This window comes from Myotis daubentonii, chromosome 9 (genome assembly GCF_963259705.1).
Source record: "Myotis daubentonii chromosome 9, mMyoDau2.1, whole genome shotgun sequence".
Taxonomy (NCBI): domain Eukaryota; kingdom Metazoa; phylum Chordata; class Mammalia; order Chiroptera; family Vespertilionidae; genus Myotis; species Myotis daubentonii.
In genome coordinates, this window is record NC_081848.1 from 60911115 (window position 1) to 60934921 (window position 23807).

The window sequence follows — 23807 nt, forward strand, 5'->3', positions numbered from 1 at the left end:
TCATATTCCAATTGATTTGTGAAATTTGATGACATTGAATTAGCTCCGAGACTGCTTTTTATTTTGCAATAAGAGAAGCCCTAGACTCCTGTTTTCTCCCTCATGATGTTAAAGGTGCTTACTCAGGTAGAAGTAAAACAGATCTCAAATGTCACTTACCGGTTTCCCTGAGAAGACCTTTGGATCACGTCAGAGTGAGTTCAGCTGCCAGACATTTATGTGAGCATCATTCTTTACAGAAATAAAAACCCTAGCCAGAGTCACTGGAAAGAGGTGAGAGATCTGAGAAAACAGCCCCTTGGAGAAACATTTCAGGAGAAGAAGAGCATCATGGAATGCCAGAGCTACAAAGGCCTTTACTTATAACACCCACACTTTATTTCATGGTAGAGGAATTGAGCAACAGGAAGAAATGCCAGTTGCCTAAGTACATTTCAGCAGGGACAGAATCAGGAGTAAAACCCAGACCCCTTCATTTTCTTCTTTTTTTCTTTTTTCTTTCTTCTGTTATGACATTTTTCCATACTGTGAAGTTATCCCCCAGTAGTTCTGTTGAGGAGTTTGATGAATGAGACCATAGCTTTCATTCCCTCATATAGCTTTTCCCAAGATTTCTTTCTTTTTAATCAAACTTAAAAAATTCATTTATTTTAATTTTTTACTTATTGATTTTAGAGAGAAACAGAGAGACAATGATTTGTTGTTCCATTTATATATACGTTAATTGGTTACTTTTTGTATGTGCCTGGACCAGAGATCAAACCCACAACCTTGGCATATCCATATAATGCTCTAAACAGCTGAGCTAACCTTTTAATATTTTAAATGAGTTCTTTAATTTTAATTAATTCATAAACCTTACTGTGACAGACTGTAAGATGACCTAAATGATCTCTGCCCTCTGGTATTCAGACTGGCTTCTTTCACTTAGCAGCACAATCATTTTTAAAGTGCTTAAAATGTTAATATGATTTAAAAATAAACTATGAGGCTTTAAATGCTGTGAAGTTATCAAACACTGTTTGATAACGTACTACTCATTCCCAAGTGTCTCTCTTCTAAAAGTCTTCTTCTGAAGAAACCAGAAACACTAATCAGAAAGGATATATGCACTCCTATGTTCATTGCAGCACAATTTACAATAGCTAAGATTTGGAAACAGCCTAAGTGCCCATCAGCAGATGAGTGGATTAAAAAACTTTGGCACATCTACACAACAGAATACTATGCTTCTATAAAAAGGAAGGAACTTTTACCATTTGCAACTGGATGGAACTGGAGAGCATTATGCTAAGCGAAATAAGCCAGTTGGAGAAAGATAAATATCACATGATCTCACTCATATGTGAGATATAATGATCAACATAATTTGATGAACAAGAATAGATCCAGAGACAAATGGCGGGGCAGGGGGGGGACGGTTTAGAGAGCAACCAAAGGACTTGTATGCATGCATATTAGCATAACCAATGGGCACAGACACTGGGGTGGTAGGGGCTTGCCTGGGTGGGGATGGCTGGGGTGGGGAGGTGTGGTCAATTGGGGAAAAAGAAGACATATGTAAAACTTTAGACAATAAAAAAAGTCTTCTTCCTGAGAGAGTGAAACTCAAGAATGAGATGGAGATCAAGATTGGCTTGAGTCTGGAATGTCTGCGGTGCTGTTACTGCTTCGTTTCAACATATATGCTATTTTGAAGCTGCCACTTGATGCAAACAGTGTTGTCCCATCAATTACATATCCTGTGGGCTGGTGGAGCTGCAGAATCCACAAGCAAGCACCTGCCTCCAGGTCAAGGGAGGGAGCAGTGATTCGTTTCCTCCCCCACATCCCCCAAAACATAAGCAGTGAAAGAAGAGGTGCAGCCCTGCTTCTTCAGAACCCCCTTCACCTGGGGGTTACACAGCTACTCAGCTTGCACATCCTCTGGTGTCAAGTTAAAGGGAGAGGAACAAATCCCTGTGCAAATCCCAGATGGGACAAGTTGCTGGTAGCCCACTACCAGTGAAAAAGCTTCATGGCAGATTTAGGAATTCTGCTTGTGGCCCACCTTGTGCCGAAGAACATCAATCAGCAATGCCGCTCTTCTGTGCCCTAAGCCCCGTGTGTGCTGTTATCCTGCTGGGCCTTCTGTGACTCTATGACAAGGCACTGTTTGGGTTCCTTTGGTGATGTACTAGTTTGTGAATCTGAAAACATTTTTTTCTTTTTCAAAGTCAGTGTGTCATCCATCGCCTGCTGAATAGTAAGCAGAACGCTTTATGGAGAACTCGTTGCCAAGATATCACATGTTGTCTCTGGGAGAAAATGAAATCAATACCTTGTTAATTATAAAATGATTGATTCTATAGTCAGTAATGACTTTTAGTCAGTAGCATGTCACAGTTATGAAATATACACATGTAATACAGAGCAAGAATCAGGGGAGAAGATAGTAAAATGAAAATAGTAAAAGCCTCTGATTGAATGCAGGACTGCAGAACACAATGCTTAAGAGCAGCTGCTGCAAAGCAGACTCCCTGCATTCTACTCCACACTCCACCTCTGATTGGCTGGCTGGCCTTGGGAACAATTGTCTTGTATAGGCCGCTGGGCTAATGATAGAGCTCACATACCAGGTTCTTATAAACATTAAATTAGTTGATATATAAAATTGCTTGGCTAAATGCTTAGCATATAGAAAACCTTTGATAAACACTAGCTATAGTTATGACTATTGAATCAAGTATATATATAATAATATATCAGCAATTTTTTCTCCTTAAGTACATAACTGATAGAAATGTATGTACATGTGTACTGCAAAATATACAGGTTAATGTTTATTAGCGTTTTATTTGTAATAGCCAATAGAATCTCAACAATCAAAGAGTCAGTCAATGAACTATACATATTCCACAAATACATTTTTATGGGAAATATTTTTGTAATATTCAATATTTTCATATATAGAAGTTACATTTAGGACAAAGAAAGATTGCAGCAATGGGAGAAAAATCTTTTGGGACAGGTGCTGAAACAATTGGATAAGCACATAGAAATAATAAATAAAATGTGACCTCTACCACACGCCTTATGCAACAAAATCAATTCCAGTAGACTTTGAATCTAAATGCCAAAGACAAATGATAAATCTTCTGGAAGATAATGGAGGAGAAATTTTTCATGATTTAGGAATAGAGAAAAGTTTTTTTGAAAGAAACAAAAACATAAACTATGGAAAAACACTTAACAATAAATCTGACTGCATTAAAATTAATAATTTCTGAATAATTCAAAACATCATCTAATTGTGTAACGTTCAGCCACAAACATTTGAAATGTGAATACATATTACTGTCAAAGGGCTCACCCAGAATAGAAAAACAAATCATTAGAAATGGCATCAGTAATTATGGAGGCACAAATTAAATTCCAGCAAATTATGACTAAGCACCATGCCACAAAATGACTAAACATAATTTATATATTTTTTAAAGACTGAAAAAGTTATGGAGCAGGGGAAACCCAGTGTTACTGGTAGATACTTAAGTTGACTTAGAGTGTTTGGCATTATCTAACAAAGTGGAAAGTAAGCATTTCCTGTGAATTAGCAATTTTGCTCCTAGTTTACAGATTTAGTAGAAATGGATGCACATGTGTATTGCAAGATATATTAATAAATATTTATTGTGGATTTATTTGTAATAGCCAAGACTGGGAACAGCCTAAATATCCACAATTAGTAGAAAGCATAAATAAGTTTTGTTGTGTTCATATAATCTTATAATAGTGAAAGTGTGAACTATAAATATATGAAACTATAAATATATGAAAATTAGGAATGGATTTTATGCTCATAATATTGAATAAAGGCAGCCCAGACACAAAATATTCATTGTATAATTTGCATTTACATAAAGTTTTATAGCAGACAGAACTAAATAAAGTGTTTAAGTGATATGTTTTTTGGTGATAAAATTAAGAAAAGTAATAAAAGAGTGCCATAACCATAGGATTGTGATTACCTTGGGGAAGGGATATGTCCAGGGCATGAGGGATAAGAGGCGATAAGGGAGGGCTTCTGTATGAGTTGGTGAAATTCTGTTGCTTGACTTAAGTAGAAATTATCAGATAGCTCTCGAACTGCTAGGAAATTTTTTTAATCTCAAATATGCCTTTATGGGGAAAATGGAATAGAGAGTTGATACAATCTTTAAGTAGTTTGATGGAAAATATGCAGAAAGAAGGCCAACATATATAACAGCTAAGAACATGGAGCTGGAGTCAAAATTGGATTTAAGTCCTGGCTCTTCGGTGATCTTGGGCAATATACCGGTAAAGCCCCCACTCTTTGAAGACTATCAGGAGAATCTTGTGATCAATAAGGCTGATTTTATTAAAGTTACAGTAAATAAGGATACCACCTGAATAGTATTAGTAGTGTTTTAAAAGGTGAAGTCAGAGAGAAGTTTTCAAACAGTTCCAGGACCTTAGGGTAAGTCTCACAAGACAGAAATTGGGCAGAAAATTGGGCAGAGTCTGTGAAAAATCGCTGAAGTGGGTGGGGAGAGCAAGGTGCGGACCTTCAAGTGGTGTTGATAAGTCAGCTGTTTTAGTTGGATCACAACCTTATGTTCTGGGAGCTGACAGCCAGCAAGGAAATGGGAACCTCATGGTGCAGGCAGCTCAGAAATGGTTGTTTGGTTTAGTGTTATTGAACAGAGGTTTAGGAAAATAATATCTGGTCTACATATCATTTAATAAAGGAAATAATGTTGATTTCAGCTCTCAGTACTCATGCTTTTTAAGCCATAGTACCTTTATCTTTGAAATGCAAGTTGTGAATGTTAAATAAGATAATGCAGGGCTATATTGAATAAAATATGTGCATTTTGATGCCAGCATCAGAGAACCCATGTTCTGGTAATTAGACTGCCCAATTCCAAATCCCGTTTCATCACTCCCTAGCTTGTCTCCTTCAGTGGATTGCAAATGTTTAACATAATCTTTACCTATCTTATAATTAGAATTTAAAACCCATATTTTGATATTGGATTGCTAGTCCATAAACAGAAGTGACTGAAATCAAAATGTGTGTGCTTGTCTAACCCCACTATTAACAATCATTATTTTATTTGCAGAATGACATGAATTACATAGCATCCAGTGGACTTCTATTCAAAGATGGCAAAAAGCGGATTGATTACATTCTGGTTTATAGAAAGTCAAATATACAGTTTGACAAAAGAAACACATTTGAAAAGAACCTCAGGGCAGAAGGCTTGATGTTGGAAAAGGAGGTAGGTGTTTTAATAATCTTAATTATGTGATATAATATGCTGAAAGAAAGATGTTCTTTTAGGTTTTAGTATGAAAAGTGTGTAGCACATGGCTTTATAAAATGTATAGTTATTTTCTCCCAAATGAAAAAATAATCCATACTATGTATGGTCCATTTAGATTTGTATTCCTTTTATACTCTGTGCCTTTCTGTAAATTTATTTTTTTCAAAGTGAATAACAGTTATTACATTTTTTTAAATTGAAAGGGAAATAATTATCTACTTATATAAAAACCATGGGTGGTGTTCATCACATACAGACAAACAGCCGAGACCGAGTGGAAGGAAGTCAGTCCTACAGGGGTTGTCTTGGCAAGGGCTGCGCCCTCCCCCAACCTGTTTCCTGGAGCTGTTTCCTGTAAGGGCAGAGTTTGAGGCAGGAACCCACCCTGGGAGCCTGGAGGCAGATCTTTCTAAAGTGTGAACCTGAGTGGGGCGGCTGAAAGGCTTAGAAAAGACAGACAAGAGAATGAAAGCTGGGTCTCGGTGGGATGCTGCTTCTCTGAGAGACAGCGACCACGCCCACAGCCATGCCTTTATTTTATAGCAGATGCTATGAAACAAAGTAAGGGCGTAACCAAGATGTTTACAAACATTCTCCTGGGTTTCAATCCTACTCAACTACATGCGCCTGAACTCTATCAAGCCCACATCACTCAGGGACATGGGGCCACGTGTTTGGACCATAGGTTAAAGTTACAACTACAGCTGTTGACTATAATTGTGCTGGGAGGGCCCTGCCCTCCAAGCTGGGACTTGCACGTGGCAATGAGAGGACTGTGGCCTCTCATCAGTCCAAGGCTTGAACCTGTCCAAAACACTGTAGCGGCTCCGCACAATAAAGTTTTAATTCTGTTTCTTTGTTACTAATATTGTGGACCCACCCCATAACAAAGAAACAAAGGAAAAATTCCCCATCGAATTTCTGAATAGTATTACTTCTTCGGGAATGCCTTGTCATAAATTAAAATTGAAAGTGGGCGCAATCATCATGCTATTGAGAAATCTCAATAGTAAATGGGGTCTTTGTAATGGTACCAGATTTATTATCAAAAGATTATGACCTAACATTATTGAAGCTGAAGTATTAACAGGATCTGCAGAGGGAGAGGCTGTTCTGGTTCCAAGAATTAATTTGTCCCCATCTGACACTAGCCTCCCATTTAAATTGATTTGACGACGGTTTCCCATGATGTCAGCATTTTTGATGACTATTAATAAATCACAAGGAAAAACTCTAGACAGAGTAGGCATGTTCCTACCTGAACCCATTTTTGCACACGGTCAGTTATATGTTGCTTTCTCTCGAGTTTGAAGAGCATGTGATGTTACAGTTAAAGTTCTAAGTACTTCATCACAAGGGAAATTAGGCAAGCACTCTGAAAGTGTTTTCACTCTTAATGTGGTGTACAGGGAGATATTAGAATAAGTTTAATCACTTTATCAGTCATTGTTTGCATCACTGTTATTTTCATATCATGTTTTTGTTGTTTTCATATCATGTTTTTGTTGTTTTTATATCATGCCTCTGTTGTTGTTATATCCTTTTGTTACTGTTTATTTATTAATAAATTTATATATGATTTTCATATACATTTTACTAATTTCCTTTCATCGCTCACATTTCTATTATAGAGAAAGGGCAAATAGCAATATTAAAATATCTCTGCTAATAAATTCCCTTTTTAAAAAAAAATATTTTATTGAATTTTTACAGATAGGAAGGGAGAGGGATAGAGAGTTAGAAACATCGATGAGAGAGAAACATCGATCAGCTGCCTCATGCACACTCCCCACTGGGGATGTGCCTGCAACCAAGGTACATGCTCTTGACCAGAATCGAACCTGGGACCCTTGAGTCCGCAGGCCGATGCTCTATCCACTGAGCCAAACCAGTTAGGGCAATTAATTCCCTTTCAATGTGCACAAATTTTGTGCACTGGGCTACTAGTACCTATTTAAAGTACAAATCCCTATGAAAGGAAAAATGAAATGTTGAAAGAAGAGATCTCTTCTACACTCATGACCTTTGATCTTTTTACTCTGCATAGCTTTGCCTTTTCCAGAATGTCATATAGTGAAATCACAGTGCATGGCCTTTTCAGGTAGCATTTTTCACAGAGTTGTATACATTTACACTTCCTTCATGTCTTTTCATGGCTTTATAGCTCCTTTCTTTTTAGTGTGGAAGGCAGGAGGAAAGGGAAGGGATAGAAAGATTAAGGAAACAGGAGAGAGATGAGATAAAAAAAAATTAAAGGCCTTTGGGTAAGGGTGGAAGGGAAGATCTAGTAATAGTTATAATATCAAGTATAATACAAGGGAAATCAAGATTTCTGAATTATATTTTAAAGTCAATTTTCTACAACTATTTCTTGCCAAAGATATTTTTGCAAAAAGTTTATCTTTACTTATGTTTCTAATTCTAAAAGTAATGACCTTGATTTTTGATGGTTGAGTTAATTAGGACTCTATGAATTATCCCAATGTTAGTGTGTAAAAATCAGCCTGCTGTGACAAATGCAGTTTGAGTGAACAAAAACATATCTCTATAAAAAGCATTTTAACATTATATCATACAAATGATTGCCTTAAGGTTTCAATTTAAAATATTTTAATACTGTTTGTATTGAGTCCCTATTGCTGCTTTACAAATTACCACCCATTTAGCAGCTTAAAACAAAAGCCACTTATTAACGCACAGTTCAGTTTCTCACAAGACTTACATCAGTGTGTCAGCCTGTATTCTCACCTGGAGCGCCAGGTATTCTCAAGCTTATGTGGTTGTGGTAGGATCTAATTCCTTGTGGTTGTACAACTGAGGTTCCCATTTCATTGCTGGCTGTCAGCCAGGGACTGTTCTCAGCTCCTAGAGCCCATTCTCATTCCTTTTCACATGGCTCCCCATCTCCATTTTCAAAACCAATGATGGAGAATCTTCATTGTGTCCCTCTCCTATTTTGAATCTTTCTTGCCAGGAAGAGTTCAGTTCCTTTTAGGGGCTCATCTGCCATGGAGGATCATCTATTTTTCTTAACAACAAATATGACATATAACAAACCCAATTATGGGAATAAATATCCCATCCTATTCACATGTCCCCAGGATTGTATGGGACAAGGACAGCCACAGAGGACAAGGATCTTGGAGAACTTGTTAGAATTCTGCCAGCCACACTGTTAAAAAACAGCAGCAGCATGAAGAAGTGTACAGCCCTTCTAAGCAAACAGACTTAGAAAGAAACTTACCTCTATGATGACAAAATAGAATCTAAGTATATATTTAGTTTAAAGCTTATTATTTTTACTGATGACTAGAAGTTTTGTAAATACAGTTATTTGAACTACCAAACTGAGCATTTGCATTATCATAAACGTTTGTTTTCTGTCAAAGTTTCTACTATTAAAAGCTATGGCCTTTGGTGGCAACTTAACTTTAATCACTATTATAGAAAGTATTTAGGGCTTGTGACAGGCAGAAAGGGGAAACTGAAGTGGTGAAAATGTCTGCAAGGCTGGATTTTTAGCTAAAAAATGGGAGTATTTCTTAGTGAACAGTCCTAATTTTTTAAACTTATATTTAAGAGAGCTGGTACTGAATAGGTCTCATATCCTTATTAAATTGTATGTTGATGTGAACAGTTGTTAGTCATATTATGAACAGATATGATGCATATTTGAAGGCCACATAAATAAATAGGTACATGATCTGTACCTGTCAGCGTAGGTTCTTTGTTATCCAAATACATTCCCAGAATATATCAGCAATTTGTCTTTATCTTAGACTTAATACCACGAGCAATCCCATTTTATTTTATTTTAGTTATCTGCCACCAACTAGCCAGAGTGACTTTATAGAAACAATTTTTAAATTTCCTCCTCTCTCAAGAGTGAATGCTCTACCTCTTGGGAATTTTGGATGGAATTCCTATATAATAAAGAGGTAATATGCTAATTAATCCTCACACCCTCACAAGATGGCTGCCTAGGAGGCGGAGCTGTTGACGCTGACTAGCACAGAAACCGACCAATGAGAACCCATTCTGGGTGAACTGTGAAGGCAGAAACCAAGGTGGAGGCTGAGGAGGGGTTTTAAGGGCAAAAGCTGTTTGGTGTAAGGTGTAACAAAGCAGTTCACTTTTTTAATGACCGGATTGTCAGTTTAATGCATATGACTGGCTATCAGTCCAAATATAGGGATTATGTTTTTTTTGTCTACCAAGAGCATCTCCACCTGCTGAAAAAGGCTTTTCCCCCCATTTTCACCACTTCAGTGTCCCCTTTCTGCCTGTCACAAGCAATCCTATCCTATATAATTTATATTAATAAAAGGGTAATATGCTAATTAGACCGGGTCAACCGACCATCTTCCGGATGTTCAACTTTCTTCCGGACAAAACCATGGTGGTGGGGGCTAAGGCAGAGGCAGTTAGGGTTCATCAGGCTGGCAGGGGGCTGGGGGCAATCAGGCCAGCAGGGGAGGGCAGTTGGGAGCAACCAGGCCGGCAAGGGTGGGCAACTGGGGGTGAGATCAGGTTGGCAGGGGGTTAGGGGCAACCAGGCCAGCAGGGGAGGGGAGTTGGGGGAAAGATCTGGCTGGCAGGGGAGGGCAATTAGGGGCTATCAGGCAGGCAGAGGCAGTTAGGGGTAATCAAGTTGGCAGGGGAGAGCACTTAGGGGCAGTATCAGGCTGGCAGGCGAGGGGTTAGGGGCAATCAGGCAGGCAGGCAGAGGCAATTAGGGGCAATCAGGCAGACAGGCAGGTGAGCAGTTAGGAGCCAGCAGTCCCAGATTGTGAGAGGGATATCTGATTGGAGAGGGTGCAGGCTGGGCTGAGGGAACCCCCCAACACACACCCTGTGCATGAATTTCATGCACTTGCCCACTAGTAATTAAATAATAATGTGAAGTGTGAGGGCAGTTGGTATTTTGTTCCTTCAGAAAAGCCTGCTTTCCCCAGAGCCACACAGAATAGTGCCAGATTGGGAACTTTTGATTGCAAGGAAGAAAGTAATGTTTCTCCATGCCAACCCCATCCCTTCACCAAACCCTGCACAGTAGCTACAAGAAAGTGAAACTCCTTTTTTTTAAAATAAAGGTATAAAAAAAGAGAAATTATGTTGAGGGAATTATAAAAAAAGATAGTTCATGCCGCTTGAAAAGATCTGTATTTAATATTAAGACATACAAAATGAGAAATGTTCTTGCTCTGTTAGCTTGACATTTTACTCATTGGTGATAGAGTTAATGCAGAAACATCCTTCTAAAGCACCCCTTCAGGTGCATTAGATTATTTAACACTTAAAGGTTGATTGGAATAAATTAATAATCAGTGCTAAGCCATCTATTCATGATGCTTATTTGATTCCTCATGTAGCACCTCTTCCAGAATCATTCTGGCTTAGTAATTGCTTTCTTATCTCCACTATTTCATGCTTAGGTACAAGTTATAAAGAATGTACTCAAAATAAGTTACATCCATTCATTTATTGAACATTTATAAATTAGTATCTTCTCATTCTTTACGTTTATTTAAAATAAACATATGCCAAGTATGGAAGGTCCTTGGAAATTGTACTCAGGTGAAAGTATTTTTTACTGCTTTTCCCATGGCGATTTGCAAAATACCTCAATAAGCTATGAGAGAGAGAAAAAATCATGGTCCAAATTTTTGGATATTCAGATTACTTTTTTCAACTTGTATATTTTTAGCAACTACATGCATATTAAATTGTCTCACAAGTTTTCTAGTAAGAAACCTAGAACAAACTTGACCATTGGATACACCCCCCAAACACACACACAACACACACACACACACACACACACACACACACACACACACACACACACACACCTCTTTTTTTCATAATACTGTACTCTTTGAACAAACTTTGGCAAATGCTAGTCTGTAACAGTGCCTGCCTTATGCCATCAGTGGTGAAGCTGCCTTCTACATCAGAGTGTTAACCCAATGAATGTCTCATTGCTTTTGAATAATCCTGTTTAAAAATGTTGCTAATATAAATGGGAAATATTGTCCTGGCAAACGTGTGAAATTAGCCATATCTAAAATAGAGGGCTTTGTGAATAGATGAATATAAAATTTTACAGTTTCATTTTAAGAGCTATATGATTTTAAATTAAACCAATAAATTTCTTCCTTACTTTAGAGTTTTTAAGATTGGTATGTTTCTTGAGAAGTTCCATCTAATTGAAATGCAAATGAACAATGCTAACTAAATGGAGTCCCACTGTGTCTAACCTGGCAGTTGTGTCTAAATGGGAACAGATAGCAGTTCTTCCTTTATCTATATTCAGCTCCTCCAATCACATGGAGGAGAAGCCCTGTGGGATTCACTACTCACATGATGACAAACTTTTTCTTAGCTCTTTGGTCCTCAGATATAGTAGGAGTTTCAGAACATAACTGTCTAGATTTAATTTTTAAAGCAAAATATGAATGTGAATAATATATAATACCAGAGTAGTCAATTATTTTTTTTCTTTAAATCTTCTGGAACTTATGGTTTCTCTCTACTTGTTTTATTTTTTTATTGTTTTATTGCTTAAAAGTATTAAAAAGGGTATTACATATGTGTCCTTTTTTTCCCCGCCCTTGACAAACCCCTGGGTCAATTATTAATAGACTTATTTTAGACTATTGAACCACATCTAAGAATCTTGATGACTAGTGGGCTCAAAGAGGTATCTGATTCTTTGTTAATGATATGAGCAAAATATTCAGAACAATGGGATCCAATTTTGAGATTTCTGAAGAATTAGGCCAAGGTACACATTTTTGTCAGGTAATGGATTTGTAGGATTTATACTCATTCCCCTCCCCCGCCAGGATTTCTATAGTACCAAACAAGTGGTAATTACTCAATAAAATATGCTCAAAGAATCAGTGAATGAATTAATGAATGACTTGTGAGCAAGAAAGAGAAGAACTTGACAAAGTATCCAACAAGAATAATTTAGATTCCTAATTGGCTCCTAATTTTTCTCATTGGGGATTCTGGATTTTGATAATGATTAACATGAGAAAATGCACTAACTCATATCATGATTGTTCCTTGTATATAATTCATTATTAGATTTTTACTTAAGATTTGTATGCACTAAGAAGTGCTATTCATATAAATTACTTTTAAATTCATGACAATGATTCATGTATAGACAAGAGGACAATGTTCTTTTCTCTCAAATCAAATTGTCCCATAATATCACCCGCTCTGACTCTCAGTAATGGTGCCTGTCCTGCTGTTCTTTGCAGCCAGCCGTTGCAAATGCTGATATCATGTTTATTAAAATTCACATTCCATGGGACACATTGTGCAAGTATGCAGAGAGGCTGAATATCAGGATGCCCTTCAGGTACTTTCCAATTTTATTTCATCTCTCTAAGTGTATATTAGCATTGGCCATTTTGCAAGACCTTAGGGCAATAAATGTAACCATTTCAACAAGGGAAATGCTTTTTCTTCCAAAGGTTGGATAATCTTGGACACTTTTTCTCTTTTCTGGTATCTTTCTCTAATGTGGTAAACTTTCTGCTTCCTTAGATACTTTATATCATTGCCAGGTGGACTTGCCTAGAGGGAGAGGAAAAACAGTCGTTTTCAAATTTTAACTGATAACATAATTCCCAAGATCAGTCTCACTTCTTATTTCATGTGAGGAGATAGAACTCTTATTGTTTTTGTGGAAGGAAGACAGTGTAAAATGTACCATCCTTATGTTTACAAATGCAGTGTTCTGTGGATATTGGTTAGCAGGAATCATCCCTTAGGTGCAATTCAACCAGATGGTTTCTTAGCTCTGCCCTCAGTAACAATGGGAAATAGAAATAAGATGCCTGCTCAGTTCAAAGATTTTTCAGTCCTTCCTATAGGTTAGCAAATATTGAACAGACATGTTTTCTGATATTGTGTATCTTGTATTATATGCAGAATGTTTCACCTTCCTAAATCATTTCTCAAAATAAAATTCAACAGTGTTCCTACTATGCACAAAGTGTTAACTCACATCGACGATATGAACATTTACATTTATTTGGAGCTCAGTGTGCTTTATCAGCTGCTAAGAATGTTTTAATAGGTTCAGAGTAACAAGGTACCATTAAAACAGGCATCTAGTTAATAAAAATGAAAGAAGAGTAAGGGTGCAAGTCATAAATATGGAGATATTTCTCACACCTGATAACATGAAAGAGGCCAACTCTGTTAAGAGTGCTGACATCCTTAAGTCTTATGCTATTTACTTTTTAAAAAATGATATTAATTTTTTTATTTCCTGGTAATGGTGTATTTGAAAGAAGAGTTCTGATACATCTGAAGAAAGAAATATAAAAACCATAAAACCTATGCAGTTTAGCATCTCTTTTTCTTGATGTTGTGTCTGAAATTTTCACCTTTTTTAAAAAATATTTTTAATGATTTCAGAGAGGAAGGGAGGGGGAGAAAGAGAGAGAAACATCAATGATGAGAGAGAATCATTGATTGGCTGCCTCCTGCATGCCCCCTACTGGAGATCAAGCCCACAATCCAGGCATGTGCCCCAACAGGGAATCGAACTGTGACCTCCTGGTTCATAGGTCGACTCTCAACTGCTGAGCAATGCTAGTCTGACTGAAAATTTCATCTTTTATAATGTTTTTCAAAAAATACGGCATTGTGAAACTTTTGGAAAGCACCATTGAAATTCTTATGATTTAATAATAATATATTAGAAAATATGTAACATTTCCCAAAGTGTATCAAAATGTACCACAGGCTCTTAGTAGAAAAATATACTGTGACCAAATATGCTTCTGAGTTTCTGAGCTACACAATGTTTCTTCACTTTAGGAATTTTTAGACAACTGGTTCTCGTTCTCAGTCAAAGTTCCTCAAAATCACCTGGGAAATTGTAAAAATAAAGGTTCATGGAACCCACACCAGAGTTCTGGTGTATTAAGGCTAGGATATGATTGGGTATATACATTTGTAACAAACATCTCAAATTATTCTGACGCAGGTGAGAAAGAAATGTCTCAGAGATTTTAATATGTTTACAGCTATATATTTTTTATAAATTTCAAAAAGCAGTTATATAGAGCAATATTTCCCAAATTTCCATATGATAATAGATTTTTAAACATTGTAATATGAATAGTGTTCTTGGGAAAATAGCTGGAGAAATGCTGGAACACAGAGTTCTTTGGAAATATCATTCCAGATCAGTTTAAATAATAGATGCAGCATTAACTAATTATTTAGTAACTAACCACTCATTTATTTATGATACTCCTGAAATTTGGGGTAGTTCTCAGCTTCTAAAAAGAGAATGCTAGTCAAGCATAAACTACATGACCAAGTGCTTTCATGATGGCCAATTCAGTTTCCAACTGTCACATTTTAAAAATATATTTTTATATGTTTGTATTGATTTCCAAGAGAAGAAGGGAGAGAGAGAGAGAGAGAGAGAGAGAGAGAGAGAGAGAGAGAGAGAGAAGAAGAAGAAGAAGAAGAAGAAGAAGAAGAAGAAGAAGAAGAAGAAGAAGAAGAAGAAGAAGAAGAAAGAGAAAGAGAGAGAAACATCAATAATGAGAGAGAATCATTGACTGGCTGCCTCCTGCATGCCTCCCACTGGGGATCGAACACACAACCCAGGCATGTGCCCTGAATAGGAATAGAACCATGACCTCTTGGTCATAGGTTGATGCTCAACCACTGAGCCACAATGGCTAGGCAAGTGTTCTCACATTTAAGAACATATACTAGTATACTGTCTTAAAATTAAAATATACAAGAATAACAAAGAACTTAAATAGAAAAAATACATATCTCTTTTTAAGTATTTATGCATAAAAATGTTACCTATGTTTGGCTAATCTATGTATTTATTCAGTGTTGAAATGTACATATTACATTTCACAAAGAAAAGCTGCAAATTTATTTAGGAAAATGATATTAGAATTATAAACCTATTTGCAAATTTTTCAGCTAACTTATTGAATAAACATGAATTTTGAGAAATTTATCTAATTTTCAGCTTGAATGTGTGTACAGAATCGTATGTACTATGTTTTCTAGCTAATTCTTTACTTATTTGTCCAAAGTAAATATGGCCTACATATTGGACTTAATGTTTTAAAACTAACCAAGAATATTTCAGAGAATTAAAATAATCTACATTTTCCAGTTTTTATTCTATCAGGAAGGACTTAATCTGTCTCCTCTATAGTCTAGAAATATCAAGTCCTGATTTTATTATTTTTCTCTTGATTCAGAGGTGTTTCCTATTCATTCTTAGCCCACTTTCACATTAGAAGTTTCAAACATATTTTAGGATGATTCAGTCATCCTGTAGCTTCTCAGGGTGAGTTCCCAGATGGGGTCAACCTTACATTTTTCCTCAAGCTTCTCCTCCCACAAATATTTTAAACATGAAAAGTTTGGGGGAATACTTAAAAATTATTAAGAACAATCTTTTCTTTCTAGATGGAAGAACAATCTTCCTTTTTAATCACAATTAGGATTAAATTCCGATCACTTTTTGAATGCAAAAGATTCTTTACTCAAAAAAATAAAATAACATAAAAACATATAGGAAGCCCAATATGTAGAATAGATCACAGTGGAGTAGTTCTGCTTGACAGGAGAGCGGGGTCCTGGGTCCCAGCCATGTGATTGCCCTCCTCACTCGGCCCCACAGTCATCTCCACATGTGGCCACCTGGCTCTGGGAAACACTGGTTGGAAACAGTATTGATATAATTATTTATGGTTAATTTTGAGTGGTTGTTGTAATAGGTGGGTCGATAGGTAGATAAATGCTGCCCTGATGCAAGGTGGAAATTAGCAGACTCTTTTCAAAGGAAAAAATAAAGTTCTGTACCCAAATAGTACAGTCAATAAATGATCCTCAACTTGCAATTTATACTCCAGTGGTTACCAAATTAATCGCAGCTCCTGAACCTTAACAACGTTTGATCTTGCTCCCATAACCATTTCATATGCGGGCCAGAATGCCGTGGCCCCAGTACTCACTCAGAGGACTATTCCCGCTCATGCTTCAAGATTCCGCACAGATAACACATCCTCCAAAAAGCCTTCCCTGTCTCCTTCCTCCTCCATCTACAGAAACCGATTGGGATCCCTTCGTGGGAACGTCCACAGCACTCTGTTATCCTGCAGGGTCACATTTCAATGTAACTACCACTTGTCTCCTCAATGGTAAAGGAAGCTCTCTGAGGGAAAGACCCTCTTTATTTTCAAAATCTTTAAAGGTTATACCTTATTACTGATTGCAAAATCAGAAATGTTCATTACATACATGTTTGTATAGATGGATGAATAGATGGATGACTTCATATAACAAATGATCCAGTTAATATGCATTGTGTAGCAGAAGTGAAACCTTTAAAAAATAGAATTAAAAATCAGAATTCTAAAGTGATTTATTGATTTATAAAAGTGATTTTGTTATTAGTAATTTAGATTCTGAAATTAAAACAATGTAAATTCAAAATTATTTCTACTTTTAAAAATTTTATCTTTAAAGTTGAAAGTATTACAGATGTTACTTTTTTTCCCATTGACCTCTTCAACACACTGTTGTCTGTGTCCATGGGTTATATATATCTGCATATAAATTATTTGATTACTCTTTTCCCACCCATCCACCCACCTCTGCCTTCTATCTGAGATTCCACATTCTGTCCTACTATACTGGCTGATTTTATGTCTTTCTTAAGCATTTGGAAGTTGGAATATTGAAATGCTCAATATGATTGAATGCTGTCATTCACTGGTTTCACTATTTTCATTTGACTTTCCCCAGCTGATGTTTATTATTTTTCAGGAAAAGATCCTACTACACTGACCCTCGGAGCAAATCAACGGGCAGGTTGGTGGGTGATGCCTAATTTGTTTATGACTCATTTGTTATTGGGGGGGGGGATAGAAATACATTCAATTACCCTTATCAGCAGTTGTAATTTTAAGGGAAAAAAACACACTTTATTGATTTATTTAAGAGATTTCAAAAATGACTTGTGCTAAATTTAACAATGTTTAAAAACAGGTAATTTTTTTTTTTATGCACCATTGACATTCTTGCAATCCTCAGTTGACATAATTGCAATTATATCTCCCATCTTAGGAGATTTTACTTTTAGAAATAGTTATAAAACCAGATTTATAGGTAAATGTTTGACCCAGTAGAGTAATACAACAGACCCAATAGAGACCCTCTGGATCAGATGATCCAAATCTCTTATTTGACAGGTGGTAAAGGAAAGACCAGCATTCACAGTGGTGAATTGAATCGCCATGCAGCACATTTTCAATCAAAGACCTACTCTATTCCACCACCTGAATCTTTCTTATCCTAGCATTAAAACAATCTTCTTTTCAAAGTGTTTCATCTCTTGCCTATTTGGGTAACAGTAGCTATGACAAAGGAATTAATCAAACTATAAGCCTGAAAGAGAAGAAATTCTCCCACCTGAATGCCTGACCCTGTTTCACTAGAGGAAATGATTTTGCCTTTACTGAATACTAAAACAAAAGGCTCCTTACACTTGACTGTTTTTCTGTTCATTGTAAAATAATCAATTACCAAAAACAAAATGTGAATGTGGTAGAGTATGCTCTATTGAATAGTATTGCAGGATGTTACAAGTCAGATTACAGAAACCCGAAGCATATATTGCAAATATCAGCCCATTTTAGGAAAGGATTCAGTAAATCTAGTTCTTTTACCAAGAAAATGGCTAAATATAATTTAGAACTTTACAATAGAAAAAAATTCAGTTTTAAAATAGGGAAATATTGGTGTCTTAAGATGTGGTCAGGATTGGTAACAAGATAAGTAAATCATGGGGAGGGAGACATAATATTAAGCAAGTACTAAAGGAATCAGTATTCAAATCACTCTTTTTAAAAATGATTGTTAATGATGATCTTCAGCCAAGTCAGGTTTTTGTTGTCCGGTTAGCATGCTTGGATTTAGAATGGGCTTTGATCATTGCCCTTGTTCCTATTTGGTCCTGGTCTGTGTAGCAAATATCCGAAGTTATTTTTGCATAATAAAGCCAAAGTCATTGGAATATTGTAATTTATAAATTTACAACTGCAGGTTTTTCTTTTTTTCTGCATGTGCCTGCTCAATGTTGGACATGTTGCTAAATGTCTGGGTTTGTTTTCATGTGCTCTATAGAATTAGTGAGATTTTTCTGCTGTGTAATTAGTGGGTTTTCTGATAAATAGGCATCTTTCTTTCAGAGACTTGCAGAAGGGTAAAATGCTGCATGTTAAAATAGCAACAGATGTCTATTTATGTAGTACTGCCAAAATTTAGTTTTAGCATAAATGTGTTTGGAATGGCTAATAAATCTGTGTGTATTAAATCCTAAAGAAACATTTTATTTTTTATAATATTTTTATTGTTTTTTTAGAGGGAGGAAGGGAGAGAAAGAGGGAGGGAGAGAAACATAGATGTGCAAGAGAAACATCTACTGGTTGCCTCCTGCACACGCCCAGACAGGATTGAACCCACAACCTGGGTATGTTCCCTGACGATATCCAAACCACCACCTCTTGGTGTACAGGACAAAGTTCCAACCAACCAAGCACCCAACCAGGGCACATTTTTAGTAGTGGGGAAAAAATGTTTCTATTTTGGTCAAATTTAAAAGTAAACTAGAAAAATGAAAACACTACTGTGTGTCCTATGTTTTATTATATTTTGTATTTTTTTATTTCATGAAATAAAAATTCAGTTATAAGTTTTTTTAAATGACCATTGAAGTCCTTTAAGCATTACCATAGTCAAACCTCCTTACAATTTACTTTTCACAAATATTCTCTATGTTCCTTTACTTTGTGGATGCATGTGGGGTGGATAGCTAATAAATAGGAAAGGTGATTATGAAAATATATTACATATTAAACTGAAAAAAGAATTTCATGTTATTTGCTTTAATTTAGACTTTCAATTGAGAAAATGAATTATCTTGATTTTTAAAAAATACATGTGGAGAAGAAAATTAAGATGTGTGTGTGTGTGGAGGGGATGATCATCATTGTTACAAAATTACAAAACCAATTTGTGGATAGTTGGAAAGAGGGGAAAAATCAATCATGTATACTTTGATTCAATTGTGCTTATTCTTTCTTGAAGTGGGAAAGGTGTTTTGTGCAAAGATATTTTAGCCAATAAACATGAGGGGATAATTAATGTACAGGCACTTATCCAGCTTTTGAAGTTCATCATTTCTCTAGACAGGTTGATAGGCAGTAGTTACAATTTTATTATTGGTGCTATTTATCATTTGGCACTGCACTTTCACATTCAATTAGCAAAGCATCTTCAAAATGACCCTTCAGGGCAGCAGAAAACATTGTGGGTTTTCTGATAAACAGGAATCTTTCTTACAGAGACTTGCAGAAGGGTAAAATGCTGCATGTTAAAATAGCAACAGATGTCTGTTTGGAGATCAGGAAAAATCAATAACTACGTCGTCACTGCTCCCCACCACCCATGCCTCATCCCCCAACCTTCGCAGCTGGTGTGGTACAGTTGGGGCTCTCACCAAGTTCTTTTGACCTTTTAATTCAGATTTCTTTCCTGCATGGGTGTGGTTGTGAGTGTGAGTGTGTTTATGTCTTTTGAGAAGTCATTTTTGGAATGGCTGTGGAAGGTAGGCATTACTCTGGAATGCAGCCTAATCTAATTCTAACATGTGGCTTTGTTCCAGTATGCACAATTATTTTAGAAGACTCAAAAAATGGATGTCCCAAAACCCAATGGTTCTGGACAAGTCAGCTTTTCCAGACCTGGAGGAGTCAGACTGCTACACTGGCCCCTTCAGCCGTGCGCGGATTCACCAGTGAGTCCCCATCTGCTTTCTCCCACGACCTGCCTTGGTATCTGTCTTTATCTGGAAGTTGTTGATAGAATAAACATAGCTGGGACCAGTTCCATTGTTTTCCAAATAAGTCAGAGAATGTATCATTTTATTAAAATGCACACTTAGAATGAAACTCAGTGAACATGATTAATTATCAACTCTGTTGTGGAGACATTCCAGTAACGAATGATTAATTGTACTAGTAAACTCATGGATTGAGCTAGCTCCCAATTCTTTCAAAATAATTATTATGGTTAGTAAGTCACTCAGTTAAAGTAACAAAAATGATGATAATAATAGAATTGTTATTAAATAACATCCTTGAATAATGGATTTTTCTAATTAAATTATATTTATAATTATACTTAATTAATTGTATATATTAATTTAATCCATTGTAATACAATTTTATTAAACTAAGGTGAATATGATTTTTTAGCAATTTTTACAAGCCTATCTATTTGTCTAACTACCAACATATCTCTACTCATTTATTTATTCAATTATTAAGTTTCTACATGACTCAGAATGAGGTTATGATATAGTCCCTGCTTTCACAGTTCTTCCAGGCTACTGGGTCAAAAATCTTAAGTTAATAATTAAACACAATAGTATACACATAAAGATGGAGAAATGCACAGTATACAGTAAGTCTATAGCTGCAAGATCAATTTGCTATACGCAGTTTTAGACTGACATCTTCTGGGATGTAGGATGTTGAGAGGCAGGATGAACCAGAATTCCTGGCCACTAAACATGTAACAGAACCAGTAATCAATGGGAAACCCCTCTTTCTAAATATTTATGTTATTATTTACTCTTAGAGGCAGATTTAGAAGCATTCTTCTTAATTCCAGCTAAGAAGTGGAGGAAGCAGTGTAAATCCAAATGAATTCCAAATTTAGAAAGACATTGTACTTTTAGCTTTTTGCCATACTTTTTCAGGCTCTGTGATACAAAAATTAAAACAACAAAAAGCCTGCCATTTCTCTTTGAACCCAAGAAACTAAGGTGATCTTTGAAAAATATCAATTAGATCATGAAACTGTCTTGCTTAATACCACCCCAATGGCCTCCCATTTACACTTATCATATAATGCACATTTTTACCATGTGACCATAAATGCTGTGGTCCCTCCTAACAATATCACCTCATCTTCTACAATTTCCACACCATTTACTGATTTTCAGGTCACATGCTTTGGTTCCACCCATCAAAAGCTCAACCTTAAGTCTATCTTAGAGTCTTTGTTCTTGCTGTTCTCTTTACATGGAATATCCCTTCTTATCATTCAGCTGTCACTCAAAAGTCATCAGCTCAGAGACCTTCTCTGAGAATCTTATCTATAGTCCCCTTCCCCCAGTCATTCTCTATGCCATTAGGCAGTTTTATTTTTCTTCATAGCAATTTCTGAAATTATGTAACTGATTTATTTACTTATACATTATCTGTTTCCTTTATTTGTAATGTACCTTCATAGAAAAGGAATTTATCTGCTAAAAAAAATATGTGTTCAGGGAATTCTGAATCAATCTGATGGTAAAATATTTGGTGGATATTCCTTCTGATTCTTATCATTAACAGGACACAGAACTGTTAACTCGGTGCATCTAAGTACAAAAATAAAAAGCACAATAGCAGAATATTGGAGGGGCTCTGAGTCTAATCCCATGGACAGGTATACAGATTACCATAATACAGGGCAGAGTAAAAGTAATGCATTAGGAATGACAAGTAAAATGCACACATTTTTGTGAGAGGGAGAAGCTACCTCCAGAGGAGAAGACCTAGGAAACTTTTATGAAAAGCTAGTTCTTTTCAAGCCACTAAAAATGTGGAAGGAGGTGGTGAGAGTAGGGGAACAGATATGAGAAACAGAGCAAAATCTCAAGGTAAAAAAGATGGGACTCTGAGGTGATAAGTTCTACACTTTGACAAACAAACAGATACAAGAAGCCAGACCTATAAGAAGTAAAACCAAGGGGGGAGGTTGAAATGCAAGAACAGAGAGCCTCTGAGGAAAATAATATTGGAGAGCTGCTGAGAGGTTAATAGTAGGAGCCCTCCAGGGGTCAGAGCTGTGCATTAAAAATCAGGTGAGAAATTGCATGGCTGATTAGGGGTAAAGAGGCATTCTTTTCATAACCTATGCAAGAGGCTATGAGATCCAAAGCAAGATGTGTATGGAAACCAAGAGAGACTCAGTTTAGTTATAAAAGTTACTTTGTTTGGCAACTGTTTGAATATAGATAAAAAGAAATCAAGGGCCATAGAAGACCCAATACTTCAGATCTAAGAGTCTGAGAAAATGGTGGTTTATCATTCACAAAAAAAGCAACTGAAACAAAACTTGTCAGCAGTTGAGTGAGGACCAGGACACTTCCATTTTTTTTTTTTTTTGAGGTTCCCAGGATATCATAAAGTAAATGCTGAAACAGACAGTTCCTTCCCTCCTAGAATCGCCCTTTTGCTCTTTTCATCACTGACTCTTAGGCAGTTTCTCCTTGCAACTCTCCCTTTGTAGGGACAGAATAGGGCATGAAGGGAAGGAAGGACTATTGCTTGCCGCTAAGGTTTTATAAACAAAAAAGCTAGCTTGGATTGTGTGGCGTGGGGAATTACATGAATTTTTAATGTGCTCTGTTTGAAATTACATTGCATAATTAAAATAGATGGGAGCCCATGGAAACTCTGTTCTCTCCTCGTTTGATGCCAAACAACTAATATGAGGACATCCAGGCTTTCTTATAAACCAAACGATATTAAAGTGCATATTTGATTATGCTCTGTATGATTTATGCTTATTTTTCTCTGCCAAGTGATCTTTTTAAGAAGGTGGTTTCTCTTCCGATTTGCTCTACTTCATATGCATTCGTTTAAAGGAGAAAACAGATGGATGACTTCCCAGGAAGTTGTTACTGTTGCTGGATTCCGTGCTCTGCCCTGAATACTAAAATGGATGCCCTTATCTTAACAGCTTCATAATAAACAATAAGGACACCTTCTTCAGCAATGCTACTCGAAGCAGGATAGTCTACCACATGCTTCAGCACACCAAATATGAAAATGGAATATCAAAAGTGGGTAAGAACGCTAATGGAAAATGTAGAGAAAGTTGAATTTGCTGTTACTGATATTACCCAGAAATATTTGACTGAAGTTTTGCCTTCATGCATTAAATATGAATATATAACACATTGAGCACAAACTCTAAACATTCTGTTTTCAGCCTTTCAATAAAACGAAATAAAACAAAATCTTTGAAGAACACTTGGCCATATGTATCAAAATGCCAACTGTGCAAACGCTTTAGAACAGAAATTGTATTCTTGAAATTTATACCAAGGAAATAATCAGACTTTTAATAACAATATACAAAGACATTTGTTCATTGTGGTTTTGTAATATAATAAAACTAGATATACGTTAACTGTCCATCATTAGGAACTGACAAATAAATTAAGCAACATCCACATAATCTATTAAAAATGAAATAATTCAAAGATTTCTCAACACTAATAAATATTCTTTTGAGATATGTTAAGGGGTAAGGAATTCTTCCAATTTTCTGACTAAGTTTTTT

General features: G+C 36.2%; 1 protein-coding gene across 1 annotated transcript in view; it reads left to right on the forward strand.

Annotated features, from left to right (window-relative positions):
- ANO3 (anoctamin 3) overlaps positions 1 to 23807 on the forward strand; it is a 201991-nt gene that overhangs the window by 83820 nt on the left and 94364 nt on the right. The window contains exons 5-9 of the mRNA XM_059709159.1: positions 5124 to 5282; positions 12602 to 12702; positions 17172 to 17216; positions 20071 to 20202; positions 23202 to 23308. Of these exons, the coding sequence (XP_059565142.1) occupies positions 5124 to 5282; positions 12602 to 12702; positions 17172 to 17216; positions 20071 to 20202; positions 23202 to 23308 (544 nt within the window). The remainder of the gene's footprint in view (positions 1 to 5123; positions 5283 to 12601; positions 12703 to 17171; positions 17217 to 20070; positions 20203 to 23201; positions 23309 to 23807) is intronic.